The 26,040-nt window shown below is 35.8% G+C and overlaps 1 protein-coding gene and 1 non-coding gene across 2 annotated transcripts; one reads left to right on the top strand and one right to left on the bottom strand.

Annotated features, from left to right (window-relative positions):
• Nucleotides 1-5,313: 5,313 nt before the first annotated feature.
• On the bottom strand, nt 5,314-20,850 carry LOC133851207 (pleiotropic drug resistance protein 3-like). The gene is made up of 24 exons (XM_062287540.1): nt 20,432-20,850; nt 20,174-20,297; nt 19,931-20,016; nt 15,098-15,182; nt 14,638-14,797; nt 14,465-14,541; nt 14,339-14,392; nt 14,144-14,234; nt 13,561-13,862; nt 13,212-13,493; nt 12,800-13,113; nt 12,545-12,705; nt 12,363-12,466; nt 12,125-12,278; nt 11,896-12,039; nt 11,706-11,779; nt 11,281-11,613; nt 10,442-10,732; nt 9,193-9,276; nt 7,935-8,068; nt 7,336-7,563; nt 6,517-6,688; nt 6,148-6,402; nt 5,314-5,643 (listed from the first exon to the last, which is right to left on the bottom strand). Exons 1-24 carry the CDS (start codon nt 20,641-20,643, stop codon nt 5,377-5,379), a joined length of 4,188 nt encoding a protein of 1,395 aa, XP_062143524.1. The 5' UTR covers nt 20,644-20,850; the 3' UTR covers nt 5,314-5,376.
• LOC133859007 (small nucleolar RNA Z247) lies at nt 17,416-17,554 on the top strand. Its single transcript, XR_009898674.1, has one exon. It is a non-coding gene; the product is annotated as a small nucleolar RNA Z247 (small nucleolar RNA).
• Nucleotides 20,851-26,040: the final 5,190 nt, after the last annotated feature.

The raw sequence follows: 26,040 nt of genomic DNA, 5'->3' as shown, positions 1-26,040 counted from the left end.
CAGAGTGCAAAGAAGAAGGGCTCTTGAGGTTCTTGGTGAACTTGAACCCTGGCGGGAAGCCATGAAGCCGATAGCACTTATTGACAGTATGTCCAGAGACTCCACAATGAAAACACACAGGTTTGTCCTTGCAAAAAGACTGCTTGAAAACCGGGCCACTGGTGAAGTGGACTTAGTCATGAGAGCGGCAGACTCTTGAGCAAAAGGCTGAGTCTTGACAGAAATTTTGTGCTGTTTTTCTTCTTGAATGATCATGGAACAGATGGCAAAGGATCCATGAGAAGAATCTGGCCACGAATTGCATTGAAAGACTCATCGAGCCCCATAAGAAACTGATAAATGTACTCTTGGTGTTAATGTTCAGCCGCAATCTTCATTCCTCCACAAGAGCACGGATGAATTGGCCAATAGTTGCTAAGTTCATCCCAAAGCGATTTGAGTTGAGTAAAGTATGAACTCACCGATAAATTGTCTTGCGAAAGGGCCGAGATCGATTTCTGCAGCTGAAAAATCCTAGGGCTGTTCTTTTGCAAGAAATGTTCCTTTAGGTCGAGCCACATCCCGTGGCATGTATCAATATAGATGATTCTCGACACTAGTATCAACCGAGGGTTGAGGAAGAGAACCATTGATGAACGCCAATTTGTTTTTGGCAGTGAGCGCCATGATCATTGAGCAGGTCCAAGTGTTGTAATTTTCGTCGATTAAGGGTTGAGAAACAAGGATGGCTCCCAGAGATTCTCCTTGCGGGAGATAGAACGGACTTTCCAGATTTCTGAAAATGGAAGGGGAAATGGTGAATTGAAGAGGCGGATTATTAGTGTTTGATGCATTGTTGACAGGAGGGGTTCGAGAAGAAGATGGAGGAATTTCAAACTCCATGGATGTATGCTCTGATACCATGTCAAGTTTAGAGAAGATAGAGTTTGGAGAAAAAGAAAATTCTATTGATATCAGAATGAATCAACTTTACATGACTTGCAATATATATATATATTGAGTTACAGAGCTTGCTTTGCAAGTTAGAAGCTAACAGAATAAAAAATCTGTCTAACTAACTAACAAAATAGAAAGAGCCAGGGCTACAAGAAATAAACACGTGTAAAATGTAATCTAATACAAGGAAAGAAAAATGCTTTTCTTTATCTCTGATAAGTAGATCAATGAAAAAGGAAATGTTTCAATGGCACTATGGACAACACTATTGTACATGCATGGGAAACAAACAATTTGGGGTGACGCAAGATTCCATTGTTTTGGCTTGTCTCCACATATATTTGGAATTCGATTCATCACCTCCGTTTGACCATCTATCTGTTTGTGGACTTGCAATGCTACTGAACTTAATTAGAAGTGAAGTATTGAACATCTTCCCTAATGTAATCCTGAAATGGCTAAAGACTTTATAATCCTGATCATTAATTGAAGTGATGGATTGTGGAACTATAGGTATGTTGTATGAACCTCTCGAAAGAACAACCGTGCGATGAAGGATGCATTGGATGTCTTCCAACAAAAAATGAAATGAGCCATTTTGAGAACTTGTGAACCACAAAAATAAACAAATAAATAAAATGGTCATGTCAGGATCTTAATTTATATAACCCAAGCAGAGTAAGGGCATAGGGTATTTCAATGCATGCAAGTTCACAAGCGGCACCAAGGTGCATAAATGGTCATGTCAAGACCCCTTTAAAGTATTAGCCATATCTTCAACCAAAATACAAAGCCTAAGCCTAATCTTCTCTATATAAGGATGTCTTTGGACGATTGGAGACTAAGCCTAAGCATTTAGAGCAATCTAAATTCATAGCTTAGCTTCATTCTATTGTGTGCCAAGAGATTGTTTTGGTTTTTGCTTATGTGTGCTTAAATCTTTTTAGTATTTCATTGAACTACAACCTTTCATTGTTTCAATCGTTAAAGTCTACCAATGAGTCGGTAAGGAAGCCAATAAGGAAGATTGCCTAGTGAGGAGCTAGTGCTGCTACTGCAGGAGGCAAGCGGGGGTGTTTGTCTACGTACAGATTATCTAAGTATTTTACAAAGGATTGTAAGTTTACTTTGCCTGTAGTTGAATCTTTCTTAGTAATTGGTGTCTTTGGTTTAGCTGTCCAATAGTGGCTTTATCTTTAATATGTTATTTCCAAGGGATTTTACTTCGTCAACAAATCTTGGTTGTATTGATTGGTTGATGCTTTATATCTTATGGTTTGAATCCTTTTCACTGCTGCAGAATTTTGTTTAATTACTGCATAAGTGTGTTTGTGTGCCTTGGGGTCAACCCGCTACTTTCGATTGATATCAGAGCGAGGTTCTCTCTATTTGAACTAAAATCTTAACTATGATCCTTGACACCTATTGTGAATGGCACAATTCCAATCCTTGAATGTTCTTCCCTACTTTGATAGGAATAGTTGTGCATATTGGAAGCTTCACAAGAGAGCCTTAAAAACATTTCTAGCAGCTACCCAATGATTTTCCCTAAATGTAGGACACAAAATTACTTTTTGTTTTTCTATCAAAAGACATCTCACAATAAATTCCCTTAATATTTCCCTATATCATTAAAATAATTTTTTTTTATTACTTTTACTTCTTTTTTTTTCTTTACTCTAGAAACATTTCTCTCTCTCTCTCTTTCTCTCTCAAAAACTTATTCACTCTCCCTTTTCTCATCCTATTTCTCCATCTGTTCTTCATCACAACATACCACAAGACAGAGACCAAGAGAGAAAGAGAGATGCAGAGATCTTGAGAGAGAGATGAACAGATCGAGAGAGAGAGAGAGAGAGAGAGAAGCAAATTGACCCTTTTCCTCGATTCGTTCTATTTCAGTCCTTCACCACTCACCAGGCATGGTCGATAGAGAGATATGAGATCGTCAGAGAGCGATTGAGCTAAAAGAGAGAGAGAGAGAGAGAGAGAGAGAGAGAGAGAGAGAGAGAGAGAGAGAGAGAGAGAGAGAGAGAGAGAGAGAGAGAGAGAGAGAGGAAGAGGAAGAGGAAGAAAGAGAAGGGCACGGGGCTGAGTGCTGGCTACTGTGCAAATCTAGCGTGGTGGCCGGCTTCCATGGGGTGGGTCGCGGTTGAAGAGGCAGATCGAGCGTTTGAGGTAGTGGAGGTGGTGCCGCGTGGGAGTTGCGGTAGGCATGGGATGGTGGAGGTGGTGCCACGTGGGATGCTGATTGAAATCTCCATTGAAGAACAGTTTGAAGCTTGAACGAAGAAAAAGAAGAAGAGATGCGGGTTGCAGAGAGAGAGAGAGAGAGAGTTTTTTTATGATTATAATAAGCTATGAGAATGCTACAGTTCTATCTAATGCATTTGGTAAAACTATAGCATTCCCATTGTATAAGGAACTATAGGAATCTGTTGGAGATGGTTTTTAGTGATTGTTTTGTTATTTTCCCTAAATATAGGGAAAAGAAGAGATTATAAGTATCTGCTGCGAATGCTCTTAAGCCTTTGGACGAGCGTGTATGGATGACTAGGTAGTTAACATTTTTCAACAGGTATGACCTCTAGACCCATTTGACAAGTTGGGGGTCATGCCAATTGAAAAAAAGGCAAGCTTCTTTTTCTCTGCATGTTGGGATAAGAAAAATAACCATAGCATATCAGTAAGCCTACTAAATCTCAACACTAAGCATGTTTTTTCACTCTTTTTGAATTGTTTTATCAATTTAGAATTATAAAACTACTTACTGAGTTCATATCATAGCAAAAATGGTCTGCCAAGTTTATTCTCCAGGCAGTCTTCGACGGTGCGGTTAACCTGCATACTCACAACTCCATACTACGACCCAGATGATGACTTTGACTGGTTCTGCTATTGACACCCAAAAATCAGTTTATTGGAAATATACAAAAAAATAAAAATGATAATAAAAAAAAAATAAAAATCAAGAAATAAAGATATCAAATTAGGCATAACACACCTTATCCCAACATCGGGTATCTTCCTTTGGTTCCAAATCTTGTACGCGACCAACTGCCAATTTGTGTGATTTGGGGAGAAAAAGAAAAATTCGAAGCTGCTTCTACTTGTTCATGCGATTTGCAAAGAAAATGGAAAAATTGAAGCTGCTGAGAAAGATTCATGCGATTTGGAAAAAAGGGGGAAACTGAACCTACTGAGACAGATTCGTGCAATTTGGGAAGAACATGGAAACACTGAAGCTACTTTACTTGTTTGTTCAATTTGGGGAGAAAAAGAAAAAGTAGGGTTCATACTTAGTTGTGGGAGAAAGGGAGAAATGGTAATTTGATTAGGATAGTTTTTTGCTTCGATAATTTTTCAATCGACGTGGTGTTGACGAGTTAGTGACGCAGCTGAGAACCTATTGAATAGGTTATATGATGTGGCGTATGGTACATGTGTCACATTTTGATAGGAGTTGACATGATTGCCATTAATTTTATGGACGAAACACAGATGAAAATACTATCTACGTTTATTAGATGTATACAAGTACTATCTGTGATAGTTTTTGAAATCAAATGGTCCATTTGATTTTGGGCTAAATCACAGGTACCTGAAAAGGTCTTTAATCCTAAAATAAATTGTCTAGAATGCAATTGCACATATGAGAGGGAGAGAGAGTAGCTTGCATTGCGTCATAGCTACATGAGTGGTTCGGCCAACCCCAATGGCCTGGTTAAGGGTGGCCAAACCACCCCTGTGGCTAAAAAGGGTGGTTCGGCCACTCCTTTTAACTATTGGGTGGTTCAACCATCCAAACTATCTATTGGGGGTAGTTGAACCAGTGGCCAAAGAAAGTAGTTTGGAAACCCCCAATGGTTGGGTTGGGGGTGGGCGAACCACCCAATGGCTGGGTTGAGGGTGGCTGAACCACCCATGTGGCCAAAGAAAGTAGTTCAACCACCTTAACAGCCAACCCTATGGATGACACCCCTTCTCTCTCTTTTACGTTTTGTCGCATTTTGAACCATTCATTTAAAATAAATGGTCCAAACTAGAGCTATTGCACTCCGTCCAATACCTTAGTATTGCACAGAATCTCAATCCAAGATAATGGTAGGGGAGGGTCGGAAAATTCGTTATGTGAGAATGTATGGTTGAATGACATTGTTTAAAATGCCAAATCCTCATTCACATTGTCTTTTTGAGAGCAGTGATTCTCAAATTGATGGTTCTCCATGTCATGTCATGGAATCTATAATGCAAGTGCCATGTTTCCTGTCAATGTCATGTGATATGCATACATATATACATGTGTATGCACACAGGATCTGAAGCCATGTTCCCAGTTTATGATCTAATAACTCCTGTTGCGAAAATCTTTCAAAATTCTAACATTATTGATATATAGCTTGTTCTAAATATGGCAAAGAAGCAATTTTTAGCTCCTTTCTAGCTCCGTTGAAAATTTAGTATCCCTATGCAATAGGCAAACAAGGAAGCATAAACAATTGGATAAGCAATGAGAACAAAAGCCACAAGTCCTAAACGATCATGTTGAAAGCCATAATAATCTTGAAGAAAGGAACCAACTGGCTTGAGCTCCCCAAAGATCACTATCTCTTTCTTCATGTCTCCGTATTGTGAAGTCAGCAGGCCATTCAGGGACCAAGATGTAGGACAAATCCAATAGCACCACACCCACCACTTAGGAAATTTCTGCATTTATATATGAAATAACATAATTATTATCTTTAACTTGAGTAGTACTTGACTATAAATCCTAGCAAGTAATGCTAAACACTATATTTTTATCCTACAATCGTCTAACAATGTTGACATGGCACTCTAAATCAACAATTGGATTATTATTTTTTATTTAACAAAGAATAATCGAAGGGCTAGTTGGAAGTGTCACGTCAACTTTGTTAGACGACTGCCGAATAGAATTATAGTATCTAATGCTCTGGGGGACACATGCAGAAAATTTCACTCTAATGCTCTTCCATCTTTCTGGGAAAGTTTGGTCCTGGTGGTTTTATGACTTTTCAACATGCTTATGCATTCTCATTCCTATCTGTTTAAGCAGTAGATGAAAAGGTACTAAACAGTCCATCTTGTGTTTATAAATGCTGGGTTCTCCACATTCCTTTCAAAAATTCTCTCTGCTTATAAGACTAAATCGATCAGTATCCTATATATAGAAGAGTTGGAAGGATTTACCGGTCCTGGCAGTAGGAATCCCGCAAAAAGGCTCAACATGGTGTGGACTGCAGTTGCAAATATGGAAGCTACTTTGATATTTGAGCTCACTGAAACTATCAGCATCCCAAGATATACAAAGTATAGAAGAGTACAGAATGTGGCATAGAAGTACCAAAAGACCTTGTAAACTGACCAGTCGTACCCTATTGTTGGATATGTAATGGCCACATACAAAATTGTTTGCAGAAGCACGTAAGGTATATCTATGATCACCTATAATATTTTGAAAGAAATGCTACTGTTAGTATGTATCAAATATCATTACACCAAAAAAGTTTTGTTACAAAAACGAGACTAGAGTTTTATTTGATAGCAGTAATGCCAAACCTGAGCAAATGAGTAAGCCTTTGAGGAGTACATTCCAGCAAATCTTTCACGATACAGAACAGTGCGTTCAGTTACCACATACGGTAGAACTGATGAACAATTGTTTAGGCCCAAGAATAGTAAAGAAACGTACATCGATCCAAGGATGTTGAACAAATCTTGCTGATTCTTTCTTCAAAAGAAAGAAACAAATAAAACAAAAAAGAATTTAAATGCTTCTCAGACCAGACTACTACAAAAACCACAGGAAGTTTAAATGATGGCCCACAATCAACACAATAGAATGTAGTCGTATGCAATTTGATGAAGAAAAGTTGATCTGTATTCTTTTTCTTCTCCAAATAAAATTTACTATGGGCATACCACCTAGAGATGGCTGTGTGTTTTGAGCTTAAATATTACTCAAGTTTTCCATGCAGGGCTTCTAACTAGAATGGTCTGTAAATATGAAATAATGTGATTTATGCTCGTATATATAAAATAAAACAAAATTTTATTCCATATACGAAACTTGTGTTTTCTGTTTTCTTACCATGGAGTTATAAGGTCCATCATTAGCATGTAATGACAGTGTTTGACATGTTTCTCTAACCGGTTAAAGTAATGAAGGAAATAGAAAAGACAGTATCATAATGGTTTTCTACTTTTTCCCTCTTGAGACGAATTTATTGATATGAATTGATATGAGAGAATTGTATAGGAAAATATCACAAAAGTTATTTGTTTCAGATAAACTGTTATCTCAATGCATATGTATTTCAAGATTTCTAAAGATATTGTTATCTCAATGTACGTAAGCATATATGCGTAGACTCTTACATGTCCTTTCCTTTCTGCCAAAAGAGTGCCCCAAACAACAATGCTGTAGCAATCATAAACCAGAAACGTAACAAATTGTATTCAGGACTTCTCCAATAAGATAAGTGTTGTTTCCATAGGCATGCCATAAACTGCACCCAGCCACTTTGTGCGAAACGAGTGGGAAACTGCAACTCTTTTGAGCCTGGCTGTGGTTCACTCAACTGTCTTACCAACTCCATGGTCTCACTATAATTCAAGAACAACCATATGATTGTGATTGCTTAGAAACCAAAGTAGATTTGTCGTTGCCATGTCTAACTATTGGCAACAGTTTTTTCCTTGATAGGTGTAGCAATGAGTAATGTTTCTTACATAACTTTCATACAACTTTTGTACAACTCTAACAACTTTTTTTAAGATCAACTATTTGATATTTAGGGCCTACATGTAGGAAAGCAAATGTAATGGTTGATCATAAAAAAAGTTGTACGAAAGTTGTACAACAATCATTTCTCATGTAGCAATACATGCCTTTTAATACCCGTCAGGAAATTAATTCAACTATAAAAATTGTAACAAATTCGTGTTTTAAATGAATGTAATAAATATGTACTCACCGATGCAGAGATGACTCCTTATAAATTTGGGCAAAATCTAAACCAAGTTCTGCTTCTACTGAAGCAGAAGTAACTTCTAACATCCATGTTGCTGGATTATAATTATTTTTTATCTTTGGCACACCAGAAATTCCCTGTTGAACGGTAAATATATTTAAATCAATAATTTATAGCAACTTTCATGCAGGGATTTATTTAATATTGCTGAAAGTTAAAAATGTAAAGAAGCAAAAGAATAGTCATTAGTTGACCTGGACAAACAATGTTGTGACAAAATAAATATTAGGATCCCAAAGAAGCAGAAAAAGAACTGAATAAAAGAAACATTTAGTTACAAGCAACTTTAACTTTTCAAGTTTTTAGGCAGGGTCTATTCCCTTTTACCAACAGTTTATGTATGAATAAATAATAATCACCAATTCCACCAAAATAAGGTAATATTTGAGACTCCCTTGCAGGGACTCCAGAGAGGAGTAAAGGTTACTGTTATATGTAAATGTAATTCAAGAACTCTGCAAATTGATCCATACATCTTCAAAGAATAGGACTATAGCAATGATATCCCTTCTGGGTTGTGGAATAACCTAGAAAGACACATTTTTATGAACATCTTGCAGCAATTTTACAGAGAAGGGCAATTTCAATATTTGACCTTGGGGTCTGTAGCCCTAGTCCTATTAATTGTTGAATATGACGGCACATAGATATTTATCACATTGTAAACTCCTTTGCATCTGTATTCGTTCATCATCACAGTGAAAAACTGCTGCAACTCTGTGGATGTAGCCTAGTTTGGGTGAACCATGTAAATCTGGTGTTCCATGTGTGTGTGTTCTTTGCTCTTGCTTTTTTCTTTCTTCTGTTTCGTTTCCTAAGAGTTGTTTCTGATTTTTGATTTATGATAAGTAGTCACTGATTAAAAATGTCTCCTTATCTAAATATGTCTCGGATTCACACCACTTTAGCATCCAACACAATTCTTCCTCACGCATCTTTTATCATTAATACACCAATATTAGCAACCATCAGTAGTCTATGCATACAAGGAAACAACATTTTTTTTCCCGGATGAATAAGCTTTATTAAAAGAAGAACAAAGAATACATAAAAGAACCAGAACACACAGACTACATCACAGGCAGGCACCCACAATCAATAGCAGAGAACAAGGAAACATGTCGACAGATAAAAGAATGTTCATTAATGTTACAACTAGAAATTTGATTGCTAGCTATGGTGCTGGAAGTATTGAGCATACCTCAAAATATTCAATGATTTTACTTGAATGATGGCCTAGCATTCCAGAGTAGATGATTCGTCCTCCTCTTTTCATTAGAATCAACTGCACCAAAGGGACGAATACTAAGTTGTATAATATCATCTAATAGCACTACTAAGAAGATTATAGGAAACATTTTACAGTCAACCATATGTGCCTCAACTTGGGTGTTTACTTTTGTACTGGGCTTAAGTAGCTGGTTACCACAGTAAATCCAAGTTAAGATAAGACTTTGGTGAAATGCTTAAAATTGTTAAGTTTATACTTTTATACTAGGCTTTCTTATAATAGAACCTCCAAATAATAGTCAGGGGATACAAAAGAGTGATGGATATTTTTACTATAGTTTGTGATTCAAACCAAATAGCATAAGAACAAGGGAAAAGAATATAGGCTACTTCGAGGGAGCCTTAACCCAAGACACCAAAAGATGTTCTAAGTTTGATAATAATTCAGCATGATTCTTTATTCATTAGGGTTATACTTAAATAGAAGACGGATAGGTCATAAGACATAACCATTAAGTCTAGCCGTTGTTACATCATGCAGGAATTCTACTAGTAAAGATCAATGCTAAAATAATTCGATTCCTTAATAGCTAAAACAACTAGGGAAAGAAAATATAAGAAAATATGGAGATACTGCTCATTGGGACTTGAATGTAGCAAGTACATGTGGCTAAATAAAAGGCATTGATATAAACCATGTATAACAAAGACTGATGACTGGACCCAGTAAGAAGTAGCTTCATGGTGCAAGTAGAGAACCATAAGAAGCAGCAGCAATATTGAAATTATGTGGAATAAGGTAGTAAAAAATTACTAATTAACCTTTCAGGTAACTAATGTTATGGCAGTGCATAGATGGGGTAACAATCTGTTTATCGACCCACAAATACTTTGGACAAGGTACGTTTGTATGAACAGTATACCATGAGCCTTTAATAGCCAGCACCAGGTAGATATGATTCTTTAGGTAGATTTAAGCACAAGCAAAAAGCACATCTACTGTAACCATTTGATAGCTGAATGTTCCTTGTATTACAATACCAACACTACACTGCCTATATAAAATCATGTAGCATAATGAGCACTGAAAGACTGCAATAACTAATAATTTACTATTCTTTAGTAAAGTATGGACAAAAAGAGTTGTCAGTAGATTAATATTATGATCTGAATAAAATTTGGATTTGTAATTTTCTCACAGAAGGCACTATTCTTACTACCTCGTCGAAAGCCTCAAATATGTCAATGCTTGGTTGGTGGATGGTGCACACTGTTGTCCTTCCTGTAGCAACTACATTCTTCACTGCACGCATGACAATTGCAGCTGCTCTGGCATCTAAACCTGACGTAGGTTCATCCATAAATATTATTGAGGGATTGGAAACAAGCTCCACTGCAATTGTTAGCCTTTTACGTTGTTCAGTAGAAAGGCCACTTTGGCCGGGAATGCCAACTAATGAATCTTTTATACCATCAAGTTCAATTGTTTCAAGGACTTCTTCTACAAATCTCTGCATGATAGATATGTCGAGACTGCTATCAGTGCATTTTACTCTATTGGTGAGATCATATAATACCTCGAATAGAAATTTTGTTTGTCTAGTAATATAAGAAATTCTTTCTTTGTGCTATGTGCATCAATATTCAGGGCTTTTGTGCTTTTATCTAAACATTCTTGGAGTTTTCCTACTATTCTCTTGCTTCTTCCACGTCTCAATTCATCAAGTTTCTAACATGCCAATAATTGTTTGAGACAATTTAATAAAATATTATCAATTAAAAGTCAAATGTCACATTCCACATGAGTCATGACTGACAAAAGATTTGATGATTCACTCAGTAGACCCAATGAATGCCTTCTCTATTTGCTTATATTTACTATGAATTTTAAAATTGACTCAGATTGATAGACACTTTCATATCATTTCCATATGGATACTATAAGGTTTAATTTAGTTATGCTGGCAATTTTCCAAGTTTTAAGTCCCTTAAAAACTGTTTGAAATTGTATGGGATAGTACTATGGATAATTGTGCAGATGAACTGGAGGATGGCATACATCTTTTGTGTCTGTATCAATCTCTGGTGGTAATCGCAACCTTGCTGAGTATGTAACTGATTCTATCACAGTAATCTGAGGAGAATGTATATCATTCTGCTCACAGTAACCTGATATTCTGGCAAATGTCCTCTGGACTTTGGGGTATCCTCCTATTCTTATATCTCCTTCAATAATACCTCCATTTTTCCTTCCGGAAAGGACATCCATGAGAGTTGTTTTCCCAGCTCCACTGACACCCATAAGTGCTGTAAGAATTCCTGGCCTAAATGCTCCTGTTATATCTCGGAGCAGCTGAAGCTTTTTCTGATTTAAACCCACCTCTCTCATTTCCTGTGCAAAAGGAATGAAGTTAACAAGTAATCTCTTTTCTTGTGTTCAAATAAAAAACAATCGTAAGTAAACCATTAGTTGCACTTGATTACCAGAGGCATATCAACATAGTATTGCACATCCTTAAATGCTATTGTCAGAGGCTCAAATGGCAGGACCAGCCTCCCTGCATAACCAACCACATTCTCTTGTATAATTGTATAACCAAATGTTATTCATCGTATCAAGTATCAGATATCATTTTATTGTTAGCTAAGCCATTAGCTAACTGTTTTATCTTACCAAAATCTCTTGTTTCTGCAGTAGTTTGGGGAAAAGTAGGTAGAATTGATTGGTTATCCAGTTTTGTGCTATTATTGCAATCATCTCTTCCTTGTAGCTCAGAGAACCTTTTTTTCGAAATAATAGCTCTAGACATCTTTGGAGCTGTGTTCATGACAGGCATATTTGTGAATTGACAGAATTTAAACTTAAATCTTTATGCTTATTTATCCAGTTAAAACAAACTTACGTTTTAAGTAAGTTAAGGCTAAGACAAATCCAGTATCGAAAAGTATTGTAAACCCAAGCAAAGCCCCTAATGATATCCAATAGAAATAGCCATCAAAGTTTAAACCATGACTAGTTAGAACCTCCCTCCCTATGGTCATGTTTCCCTTTGACACCTACAAAATGAGAATGAGCTAAAGCTATTTAGAAATCCTTGTGAATTAGCATAGGAACAACATATGACGTCTTCTTCAGAGTACCTTTTGCCACCGTGGAGCACGGAATTCATTTAGTGCTAGACCTATTTCCCCATAAGTCATGGGAGAAAGCCAGAAACCCCACTTTAACCAAGGTGGTAAATATGCTGCAAAGAAGCAAACTCTGTAAGTTGTCTAATTGTTAGCCCTTAGAATCAAAGCAAAGAAATTACGGAGTCACTGACGTCGAGGAATGATGAAGCCTCCAAACAAGAAAATTATCATCAAGATCAAAGCACCATAAGTTGATGCAGCAACCATGGTCTGGAAAATTGAGGCAATAAAACGACACATGGACGTTGATGCTAGTTGCAGAGCAAACAGCAGAAGGATTTGGGAGAAGAACCTAAACCCATAAAAAGAAAATGAATTTTAAAGCTTACAAAAGAGACATTTTTTCTTCTAACATTTTGGTCAACTGGATTTTGAAAAGCACTTACCTTTCTACTTCAGGGCTATACCCAATAACATAGTAAGTCATTGCTGTCCAAAGTGTTGATTCCACAAGAGATAATGGAATCTTTAGGATAGAGGCTGGAATAGAATAAGCCCATGCCGGATACAGATAGAATGATCTTTGCTTGTAAACCACTGGAAGTCTAGTGATTGTAAAGGACAGCTCTGCAACTCCATTAGTCATGAGTCTGACAATTGTATAATACAAAGAGCCCAAGAAATAATTGGCACTGATCAAGTCCACAGATGTCTGAGTACGTATAAATATTGTCATTGCGATAAATGCAGTGATGACAAGCTGCAGGATAAGGGAATTGGAAAACATGTTAGTTTGATGTGATTGCCAATATAACTGTAGAAGCACCAACCTAAGAGGTCAGATGAGAAAATTATAACCTGCACTGTTTTGAACACATAGACAAACGAGTTCCGTTTCATGAGAAGTAGCTCTCTGGCCATGCAAGCTTTGAACAATTCGCATTTGCTCAAAGAGTAAAAATTAAATGACAAGGAACTATCGTGGCTCCTATATTTTTCATATGGTTTTGAGAGCTCATCATTTAACTTCTGTCCTAAACAACTTGCTTTGAACATTTGAGAGAACTGATCCACTGAAACATAATTGTAGGGAAGGTCAGCAAGGCACCAGTATTGTGCTTGATCCTTCCTGGAGATTACCTGTAAATGTTTGAAATTAGATATGAGGCAATCAGGACTGATGTCAAAAGGAAAAATGTTTTCTCACCTCCTGAAGGAAGTCTGCAGCACCTTTTCTTTCTGGGCACTTGAAACCACAATCCTCAAAAAATTGAAGCACATTACTACGAGGACCATGGTATACTATTTTCCCTTCTGCCATCAATATCAGTTCATCAAATAGATCAAACGTTTCAGGAGCTGGCTGTAGAAGCGAAATCAATGCAGTTGTATCAGTGATGTGCACCAATTGTTGAAGACAGGTAACTATCTGAAACGTTGTGGAGCTGTCTAATCCAGTCGATATTTCGTCCATAAATAAAGCTTTTGTCGGACCCACAATCATCTCCCCTGCCAGGAAAGGTTGCCATGAAAATCTTGGGTTGAAAAGAATATTTCTGCATGAGATTTTTTTCTTTTATTTTCGTTTTCTCACTAGGGAACAGGATTTACAAATGTTATCACATTTAAACTGCCAAAGTAAGGGTTTTAGGAAAGGAAGAAGCTTTTATTGATTCCTTTCATCTTTGAGGGAAGCTCTTTTGAAATTATATAAATAAAGATGTACTAGGACTGGAAGCGTTTTATGCAAAACATAATTAAGTAGGAATGTATCATCTTTTATTAACAACCTGTTGTCAACCTTTTCTTCTGGCCACCTGAAATGCCTCTTGTCAATGCATCACCAACCATCGTGTCACTGCAGATATCCAGTCCAAGGATCTAAAAGGCCAAAATGTTGTAATTACACATCAAACTGGATAAAAACATCTTCTTTGAAGTATTCCATTACCTACATTTTCAAGCTTGGCTTGAAGAAAAGTTACCTTTAAAACATAGTCTGTTTGGAGATTTCTTTCTTGTCCTTCAACTGATATTGCCTGCAAGTATTATGTTACTTCCTAATATACCGTCTACTATACTGCCAGGAGAGTATGACCAACTACGATTACCTTCATATAGGTGTCAACATCTGGGTCAGGGACAATTCCTGCTTCTTTTTCTCTTCTGCTTACTTCCATCATGATATCTGCATAGGGAGAAATGGAAGTTAACTTCAACTTATATTTATATGAGCATACAACTGCCCAGGTAATGATTACAGGGGAAAAACAAGGAAGCTTACCAGCTCGGGTTCCAACGCCCTGGCAGCGTGCAGAAAAGTCAATTGTTTCCCTCACAGTCATGTCAGGTATGTGCAGGTCATATTGGCTTATGTAAGCTGATGTTTTCTGTGGAACAAACTCATCTAGCTTGTAACCATTATAAGAGATTTCCCCTGCAACCTGAAGAAAGGTAAATCTGACAATTACTGTAAAAATTGTGAAATAGAAATTCGATTAGCTTGTAATCATGTCCTAACTGTAAATAAGATTAGCTTCCCATAGAATTCTGATTTGGACAAAGATCGATGCATCAATCTGACTGCTCATCACATTCTTTCTTTGTTCAAAGCATGTCCAGATCTAATTTCTTTGTGATTTTAAATTAAAGCAGATAGGATATTTAACTGTTTAAGAATGAATTCTTTCCTAGTATTGTACTGTTTTTAAGCTTGTTTACTAAAGTGTTTTTTAAATACTCACATTGAGAGTTTGGTCTAGCTTTCCTGCAAGAGCCAACAAGAAGGTCGTTTTCCCACAGCCTGGGGGACCAAGAAGAAGTGTAAGCCTGGATTCAAAGAGATATTCCATGAGTAAACAACTTAAGCCCCTATACCAAATCTTTGCACACCCCTATTTCCATAACTTGGTTGAATTGGATCAATTAGAATTGATTTTCATGCAAACTTTGTAATTACCTGATACAAGAAACCCTGAACTCAGTCTAACACAATGCTAGCTTTACTATGTGGCTTATTCCTGTGTCAATAACGTTAGAATCTTATTAAACTTGATGCTTTCCACGGTATATATTTACAGTCTTATTTACAAAATCAGTCTTATTGCCTCAATATTATTATTATTATTAATAAGTAATTTTATTGTCATTAATTAAGCGGAAATGGGCGCAATCCTAGTACACAGGGAGTATACAAAGAGAACCCCTAACCAGATGAAAACGAAGAACAAAAATTCAAAAAATTTGTAAAACTAGAAACAAGCAAACTGTGATGGGCAGATATCTAAGTATGTAAAGTATTGATCACAAACTTCCACAACTCGATCAACGAAATCTCTACATCTTCAAAGCTCCGACCATTCCTCTCTCGTCAAAGACCCCACATTAAGTACAATGGAGCCAACCTCTATACTTCCAAAATTGTACCACACCCAACCTATCCTCCCCAATTACTCAACAAACCAATCACCCATCTAGACATAACCCATTCCACACCAAGCAGATTAAGAATGGAACTCCATAATTTTCTTGCAACTTCACAATGAATCAATAAATGATCAATGGACTCTCCACTCTTCTTACACATATAACACCACTCCACCATCACAACATTCATCTTTCTCAAATTATCAAGCGTCAATATTTTTCTTAATGCTGCCGTCCACACAAAAAATGCCACCCACGAAGGAGCCTTGACTCTCCATATACTCTTCCATGGAAAAGATGATCCATTCTGGCTAGTTAATACATGATTATACGACTTCACTTCAAACTTGCTCCTTTTGGAAGACTCCATCCTATTCTATCCTCCTCTCCTTGTCTTAGTTGGAACGAATACAACCTCTCAAAGAAAGATACTACCACCTCTACCTCCCAATCCTGAACTAGTCTAGTAAAAATTACATTCCACTGAATAATCCCTTCTCGAAACTGCATGTTATCTACTAGGATGGTTGCTAGAGGTCGCTTGATGCCTTGAATACTCTTGATAGATTGGCTTCTTTTGGCGTCTCCCAGTTAGCCACTAGAATTTTTGATATTCCTTTTTATTTCTCATCAAACAAATGACATCTTTTGTGACGTTCCACATCGGCTAAGTATGAAAATGAGGATGTGCTTATATTATATTGGCACCATTCAACGCGTTTTAAAGTCATGATGACTATGACCCTATTGGAACTCCGCAGTTAAGTGTGCTTATACGAGAGTAGTACCAGGATGGGTGACCTCCTGGGAAGTCTGGTTCGGAGAGCCAAAAGCAGACAATATTGTGTCATTGGGGATGGGTCATTATAAACCACCCCCTTCTAATATGTTTCCAAACTCCCACTCCAAAAGTTCTTGTTACCTCCTCACAGCACCAACCCCCCCCCCCCCCCCCCCCCTCTCTCTTACTATCATATTTAGTCACTATCACCAATCTCCATAATGCCTCTCTATCCATAGCATACTGCCACAACCACTTCCCCAAAAAGCGTCAATTAAACTGAATCAGATTTCTAACTCACAACCCACCTGATTTTATCAGAGTGCAAATCCTTGCCCAATTCACTAAGTGGAATTTAAACTCATCTCCATTACCACCCCATAAAAATACCTTTGAAGTCTCTCAAGCCTATTGGCCACTCCCACAGGAATACGGTAATAAAACATAGATAGATTGGATAAAGTGCTCTTAATTAGAGTCAATCTACCACCCTAAGTTAAACAAAGTTTTTTCCATCCAGCCAACCAATGTTTCATTTTTTCAATCACACCATTCCAAATAGAAATGGCCTTATAAGAAGCACCCAAAGGCAAACCCAAATATTTCATTGGCAACGAAGAGACTCTACACCCAAGAATACTGGCCAGTTCTTCTATATCTTCCACTTTGCCTATAGGAACAATTTCTAATTTTGCTGAATGGATTCTTAACCCTGAAACTGCTTCAAAACATAAGAAAATACATCACAAATGTCAAATTTGTTCGGAGTTTGCATCACAAAAATCAGCGTATCGTCAGCAAACAATAAATGAGACACTACCAACTCTTCATTATTCCTCGACCCCATTGGGTCAACCACTACATGATTCAGATATAATCTCACATTTACTTGTTGGCCTCGGTTCCAATTATGACGCTCTAGTGACATCCATTACCACTTGTGTTGAACAAATGTCTCTTGACAACATTTACTCTTAACTGTTGACACATGAGATGCGCTTGGAGCAGCAAATCACGGTTCTCAACTTCAACAATGCTTCTGCCAATTCGACTGTTAAAGGATCATTAAACAATCAAGGTCTAAATCAATGGTCTAACCACAACTCTCAAATCAGTGGAAATTCCTCAAGAGTTTCACAGCCACAACGTGGACGTGGCAATTGTGGGCATGGCAGAGGACGTGGTCCTTCACCTTCTTTTCCTTCTGGCCGAACCTCTCGGCTCATTTGCCAAGTTTGCAGTTGGGTTGGTCATACTGCAATAGCCTGTTAACACAGGTTTGATCATGCCTTCCAAGTTTCCAGCCTCCATCACACTTTAATGGCTATGCTATTGGCTTATCTACGAGTACACACAAGACCTGGTATCCTGACACTAGTTCCACGAATCATCTCACAACGGAGTTTAGTAACCTAAATTTGCACGCTAATGAGTACACTAGAATGGATAAAGTTCGTGTTGGCAATGGGCAAGGTCTGCCAATTATCCACACTAGTTTATCTAAACTCCTTTCTCGTAATTTAGATTTTTACCTACTTTAATTCGTAAAAATTTCATTTATGTTAGTCAATTTAATAGGTATAACAATGTCTCCATTGAACTTCGACCTTTTTCTTCTTTTTTAAGGATCTTCTCACAAGGAATATCCTCCTCGAAGGGCAGTCTAAAGGTGGACTCTACCTATGGCTCTACTCTTTGTCCAATTCATCCTCTGTTGCTCTTGTTGGTGAACATGCATCTGTTGATTGTTGGCATGATTGCTTAGGTCATCTTGCCCTTAGGATAGTTCGTCAAGTGATTTTAACCCCAAAGGGTTGGCTCACGTGGTAAGTCACTTGGCCATGGTGTCTCATGAAGCATCAGGTTTAAGGTTTGATCCCCCTTAGCATAAACAAATCATTGGGACCATGCCTGCAGGCGAAAGCCTAAGCTTTACCCAACCTATCTAGAGGGGGCGCTTTGCATGGTGTCCCGAAGATCTAGTTAGGGCGAAGCCCCGGATTCCCCGGTTATCCAAAAAAAAAAAAAATTGATTTAAAAATTGTCTTCCCACTTTGTCCAATAAAGCTTTGTCAGTTTGTCTTTATTGTCAAATGGCCAAAAGGAATCGACTTCATTTCTCTGCTTCTCAATCTAGGGCTAATGTTTCTTTAGAACTTATTTTTAGAGATGTATGGGGTCCTGCCCCTTTTACTTATCTTAATGGAAATAAATATTATGTCTCTTTTTTGGATTCTTTCGATCACTTTACTTGGCTATTTCTCATGCATTCCAAATTAGATGAATCTACCATTTTTCTTCATTTTCAAAAATTGGTTGAACGTCTGTTTGAAAGAAAAATTAAATCTCCCTAGAGCGAGGGGACTTCATAACATTCTTGCCTCTCAAGGCATCACGCGCGCATTGTGTTACTTGTACCCATACACACCACCAAAATGCGATGGTTGAGTGCAAACATTGCCACCCAATTGAAACTGAACCATGCCTCCTTGCTCACAACTTAGTTTGCAGCCGGTTCAGGTCAGTTTTTGTCTATTTCTTTTAGTACTGACACGGTTTGAGTTGTTTTCAGTTGCCACAAGTCTATTTTAGCTGGTCTTTGTTCATTTTATGCACTTTCTTGGTCGTTTTGCTTCGTTTTATGTGAGTTTTGGCCTATATCTACGTTGTCTTTGGTTCTTTGGTGGGCTGTTGTAGTTATTTGACATTGTTCCACTGCTGACATATTATGGCCACTAAATCAGATTTAATCACTTCTGCTTCTATGGGTACTACTCCTATGACATGTTAAACTAAATGGAAAAAATTATGTTTATTGGTCGTGATCTGTGGAGGTATTCCTGAGAGGGAAAGGTCTGTATTCTCAGATTCAAAACAACTTCAAATGAAGTATCTTTCTAGCAAAGATCAACTGGCGGATGTTTTAACTAAGCCACTGCTTTCCTCTCATTTCTCTATCATGGCATTCAATCTCAACATGTGTGCCTTACCGTTGCAATTGAGGGAGCGTGTAAGAACATCATCTACCAAATCAAGCTCAAGCACGACTCAATCCAAACTCTTTGAAGATAAACGCAACGGGATAAGAGCCAGTCTCAGAGCCAATCACCAATTAAGGATAGTGATAAGGATAAAGGCTAGCATGAGTTGTTATCTTTGTAATCTTAATGTCTAATCATTTGTTGTAATCATAAGCCATGCACTACAACAGTACAACCTATCGTGTAATCTGTCAAGCATAAATATAAAACGTGAGTCTCAGCCAAGTGTGTGCGAGACATCATTTTGGAAAACAAAATCTGAGAAACTCTGATACTAACCATATCAATTTTATGCTTTGTACCATCCAACAAACATGTATCTGGCTTACCTTGATGGCTTGATGATGCCACTGACATCTTTTAAGATGCTTAACTTGGCTTCTTGAGAGTTGCAGCGTGTTGCCTTCACAAAAACCTGTCCCAGAGATAATTTTTCAGTAAATTGGAAAGACAAAAGCTATAGCTCTTTTTGCTGATGGCAGTGTTGTCATTAGATTTGTTTCACAGTTCAGAATTTGAGCAGGAAAGCGGCCTGGTTATTTCTACCATTAAACAGAGCAATGCCAACTTACAGACAACATACTCATGACAGAGTTCCATAGCGTAGGAAGAGGCTTTCCTTGAACTACCTCAAAGTTGGCATCCACGCACAGATTTTTGTATCTCACTTCCACGGTAGGTAATTGTACGTTCACTCTAGCAGAAAAAATAATAAAAAAAAAAAATCATTTTTTTAATACACCAAAAGGATATATACAAATTGAAACATAGCTTCAGTAATCAGTAATTCAGTGCACATATTCTTCTAAGAAGTAGAAAATTTGAGATACCTGTCTATCCTGTCTCTTAGTTTCTGCAGCAACCGGAGATTATCATGCTCGATGTGCTTGATGAGTTTCTCAATAAACAGATGTTTATCAACTGCTCCAAGCTTGGTAACATCAGTCACCTTCTTCCCGTCAGATTCTTTTCCACTGCTTCCAGTGCCATGATCAATATCAAGCACTGAGGTTCTGATCCTTTTAATGGTTGTCAACTCCATTTGAGTCGATATTTTGGTACGTTTTTGCTGGAGCAACACTACATTGAACTTGGATATAATTGTTGTAACTCTGAATATATACAAGAGGAATAGTGATCGATCAGCTATAACTCATATGGTCTTAATGTACCATGAGCATTGAGCACTACAATATTCAAAGGAATTTCACTCACCAAACTACATGAAAGACTCTTTAAATATAACAATTATCGGGCATCAAGAAAATCAAAAAGTTTCCTTGCTCCACTTCCATTATTGCATGTCTTTTAAAGGTTTCCAAAAAGCAGTCACCCCTTGCAGTGAGCTTCCACAAATTTCACTCGTTCTTTGGCCGAGCACAACAAAATGTCAAAAGAGGGAAGAAGGTTCTTGACATCATCTCAGCTCCTCTCGACACTAACTTTCCTCTTGTCTCTCAAATGCATTCCACGTCCCCACGCACCAAAATTTTCATCCATAACACAACTTATTTACTGGCTTACAGTCTCTCTTAAATTTACTGTATAAATTGCTAGAAATCTAAACAACAAATTGCTGAAGATCCGGATCTCGTTTCCAGTCATCATCCTCAATAATAAACTCATGTAATAGAATGGTTATTCAAATAGGAATATCCATTAATTTATTTGGTTGCGCACCATTTCATAAAATGGGATGTGTTATTTCTACATTACATTACCCTATATTAACTTTACATCAAGGCACGTTGGGTATGAGACCCACATATATAAAACTCACATGCATGAATCTCACACTCTGTATATCTTAATGTAGAATAATTAATATAAGGTAATATGACGTAGAAAAATTATTTCCTTTCATGGAATAACCATCTCCATACCATCTCTAGCACACTAGCCAAGTGGCTAGTATATATTAGCTAATTATAGTTAGTGTGTGCCATTTTTCTCCCCCAGCAAACCAGCTAAAATACCTTTTGTGCTGTGCAATAGCACACTACATCAATAAAATAATAATTCTTTCTTTCTTTTCTTCTTTAAGAAAACAATTAAAAAAAAACTGAAAAATAAAATATTTAAATAAAATTGAGAGTAGAATAGAAAATCTATTATCGTATGTAATGAAAAAATAGTAGCTAAAATAGATATTTACACTTTTTCATTAGATATTTTAGCTACTATTGTTGAAGTTGCTATAGAGAAATAATTATTCCAAAAAAAAAAAAAAACAATAGACAAGAAAAAAAACAAGAGAGAAATAGATTGTTTTTTCCAAAAAAAAAAAACGTAAATTTATTTTAACAAAAAAAAAAAATGTGAAACTTCACTTAACTCTCTGAATTTTTATCGCTTTTGTAATTAACTTCATAAAATTCAAAAACTTTCAATTTAATGTATTCAACTTTAAAAAATTTGTAGTGACACCTCTACCGCTAGGTTTTAGGTTAAATAAGACATAATATTGGTAAAATGTCTATTATAATCTAGTATTTTAAAATTATTTAATTTTTAGTAACAAAATTATAAAAATAAAAAAATGGATCCCACGTACGGTTTGGTCGTGGCTCAACCCCTTTTTTTTGTTTTTCTTTTTTTAAATGGATATTTTAGGTGTTTTGGCTTCCTCCCTTCAGATTTAACATAAAATCAATTTTTTTTAAAGTTAGATACATGAAATTGAAAGCTTTTTAACGTAATTGCAAAAACAGTAAAAAAATTATAAGTTAAGTGAAGTTAAATAAAAATAATAATAATAATAATAATGAAACCTTTTGAATGAAATATAAGGGCGGCCGACCACCCAACGTGGGGCTGGGTGAAAGTGAAACATTCAAGAATCCTTTGTTAGTTAATGGCAAACAACGCTGGACTGGAACAAGGTGGTGAGGAGCGTAGTGAGTTTCTGGACATTTTAGTAGTCGCGCACCACGTGGACGCTCAGGATTTTCTTGATCATGCCCAAGGGTTTTCCGGAGACACCACCAATGCCTTTGTTGCGACGGTGATGATATTTGCGGCTGTTAATTTGTTCGGAGATTTGAGTCTGGGTGAGAGATAGGCATCGAAGCTGCTCAATTCTGGGTACCGACCGACGAGCTTCCAGGAAGTGAGCAAAGTTGAGGACGAAAGAGCCTTTGGAATTCTTCATGTCTCACGGAAAATTTACAGGATTTATATATATATATATATATATATATATATATATATATATATATATATATATATATATATATATATATATATATATATATATATATATAAATATTAGTATTTAAAAAAAAAATAATAATAATTCAATTCTAGTGAGATTCCGTATTTTTAATCCCTGCTTTTTTTCCATCTAAATATTATTATTAAATCATCACTTATTTTATAAGTTTAAATTTATAAAAATTTGTGAAATTAATTATTTAATTTTTTTTAAAATTAATTAATTTTTTTTTTTTTTTTTTATGTGTGAGATTAAACGATTCATAAAATATTTTAATTGAAATAGGAACAACTGTGAGAAGCATAAACTCATAATGTACATTTTGATCTTATTTAAATTCTCAATTATTCTTAAAATTTAAGTGAATAAAAAATAATTATTTAATTTATATTTTGACAAACATGGATGTGCCCAAAAAGTAATATTATGTATGTCCTCTTTGAGTTCTCCTAAAATTAATGTGGTTTTTAAAATTACTATTAAATGTGTGATATATCATTATTAAATTTTGATCTAATGATAATTTAATTTTAAGGCCACATTAATTTTGAAATAACTTTTTCTTTCAAAAAAAAAAAAAAAATTTTGAAATAACTTAAAAGAATAAATTAGTCCTCCTTGGTCCTTATAGCATTATTCATGGCCAAAATCCCTTTCCATTTGGATTCAGCCCGACAAATTTGTACGCTTAACAAATAAAATGGAAATTCACAAATATTAAATGGAGTATTTATTCTTATATAAATGGGCAATTCAAATTAAATTTAAGTATTGGGGTTAAATTAAAGAGAAATGATTAGTTTTCATCTTTTGTTCATCTCCATATTAGAGATGTGAAGATTCTTCATTGAATCTGTAAAATCTCATATGAGTTCTATAGATTAAATAGTAAATTTGTAAAAGAGATGGACATGTCACAACTCTCTAAAGTAAATGGAGGATTTCATTTTTAAAAAGATAAAACAGAGCCGGAAAATGAGGGAGGAAGGAGGAAGAATGATAGAATTATTTATAGTTAACCCGACTTTTGTATAAATATACTTGCCCATGTTTTATATTAGAAAGGAACACAACTAAGTATAATATAGAAATCGGAGTAGTAACAAATATCATTGTGAGTGCACTTTGTGAGGTTTGTATCCTACATTTGTAAAGTATAAAGAAAGAGAATAGTTAATATACTTTGGTGGATCTAAGCCATTAGCTTAGGCTTCTGGGCTATAAGTGGTGTCCTAATATTTAGAAACATGATTTTCAGAGGACGGTTTCAACAGTCTCTTTTTAATTAAAAAAAATTGTCAAAGGGACGGTTTTTCGTCCCCTGTGTATCACCTCTCTAATATTTATATTAACGTACTATTGTTAAACCCCCTAAATAAATATTTCTCTCCCGAATAATTAGTTGGCTTCTATTGTTGATACGAGTGTTTTGATTTGACTCCGATAAAAAGAATTTGGCTATGCTTTTGTTTGACTCCCATGTGCTCTATCTCCCTAACAAATACAAACTATTGAAGTTAATTAGCATGGCATTTGAATCATTCTACAAACTCTCAAATTGTGTTATACCTTTGTTTTCATCTTCATAAAACAAATAAAACACATATATTCAGGAATATCCCAAAATAACACACATATTTTTCACATTATGGAGACAGAAAATATATGGAACGACAACTAAAGATATAACATTACTAAACACTTGGGTCCCCAATTCCACTAAAGCATTTTAGTTTGCCTGTTTCAAACAGCCCTTTAATGGGTGCTTGGGCTATGCCAAGCACTTCATAATGATCACATTACTACAATTTTATATTATATATATATAATTAAATATATAATAAAAAAAATCTATATATTTATCCATACATTAATTTTTTAATAAAAAAAATCCTAAATATTGAAGTTTATATAGATAATTTTATGAATAAAATTAAGAAAGAACGTACACTGGCCTTGCAAAAAGTATATATATATGCTTCATAATATATGAGCCTTTGTTCTTCATCACAACAAAAATTAAGATGAAGCATGTGATACAGAGACTTGGTTTATAAAAGAATTACGGGACTTAGAAACATGTTTATAGATGGAAATATTTAGGTAATTAAGAAAGAAAAAACTGTAAGGGTTTCTTAATTTTTTCGAGCGAGCAGAAGTTGAATTATAAGTAATTAAATAAAAGATTATTCCTAATAAACCTTGTCGGTAAAAGATTAAAAATGGAGTTGTGAAGAGTAAATAAGGTACTAAAATCTCTTAAAAATTGGATTCTTATGTCATAAGAATGTCACACAGATGCCAAACGTACTACACATTGAGAGGCATGGGTGACCTTATGACTTGGGTGTGACGAACTAGATATATAGTGGGGAGACACACCACTTGTGATGCCTTGTAAAGGTAAATGGTTGCAAATTTTACTTTTTTTTTAAAAAAAAAAAGTGAAATTAGAAGGGGTTAAAATATGGGACGTCAACATTGTAAATTTTTAAACTTCGAAGTTATGATTGCAAAACCGCTTATACTTCGAGGTGTGTAAGTGAAGTTTCGGGAAAAAAAAAATATTACAGTGTGATCCTATGATAAGAGACTCTGGTAAAAAACTGTAGTACCTTAAATACTTTTTCTTGTTAAAACCTTCATACTAACTAGTATAGAACTTCAAAATTTACAACAAGCTCGTATTTAGGTCAATCAGTGTGCAAGTGATATTATTTTGAGATATATTTGGTGTCAATCTCTTACTCGTCTTTTGTACATCTCTTTTGTAAATTCACCACATACGATCCCACAGATTTAATAATGAATTTGTATATATCTTATACAGAGATAGACAAGAGATATGAAAGAGAATGAAATAAAATATTTTTCTATCATTTTACATGGTTGAGCAATTCTTAAAGAAGACAAAAGATAAAAGAGTGGGTGGATCAAGCAAAGGGATTGTGGGGATGGTGGCCGGCTTAGGGAGGTTTCTCCACTTACAACATTGAATGATGGTGGGATTGAATTCTCAAATGGGATATTATTATGTGTGTGGAAATTGGGCTTTTCTATGGCTTAATTCGATGCATCCAAGGTTCTTTAAATCTCCTAAATATATTAATATAATTAATGCTATAAGTCTTTTTTGTGTTCTCTTGTTTCCTTTTAAATTTAATGTGAATTTTAAAATTACCATTAGATCAAAATCTAATAATAATATACTAATTATATATGAGA

The sequence above is a fragment of the Alnus glutinosa genome, chromosome 1 (assembly GCF_958979055.1).
Source record: "Alnus glutinosa chromosome 1, dhAlnGlut1.1, whole genome shotgun sequence".
NCBI lineage: Eukaryota > Viridiplantae > Streptophyta > Magnoliopsida > Fagales > Betulaceae > Alnus > Alnus glutinosa.
This window is presented reverse-complemented; position numbering and strand designations above follow the sequence as displayed.

Bases quoted from the DNA above. Each gene is read 5' to 3' on its own strand.
- LOC133851207 (XM_062287540.1), bottom strand. From the start codon at position 20,643: ATGGAGTTGACAACCATTAAAAGGATCAGAACCTCAGTGCTTGATATT. The intron at 7,564-7,934 runs GTGAGTACATAT...CTTGAATTATAG, and splicing joins AAGGAGTCATCTCTGCATCG to TGAGACCATGGAGTTGGTAA. The intron at 5,644-6,147 runs GTAAATCCTTCC...ATATAAATGCAG, and splicing joins GATTCCTACTGCCAGGACCG to AAATTTCCTAAGTGGTGGGT.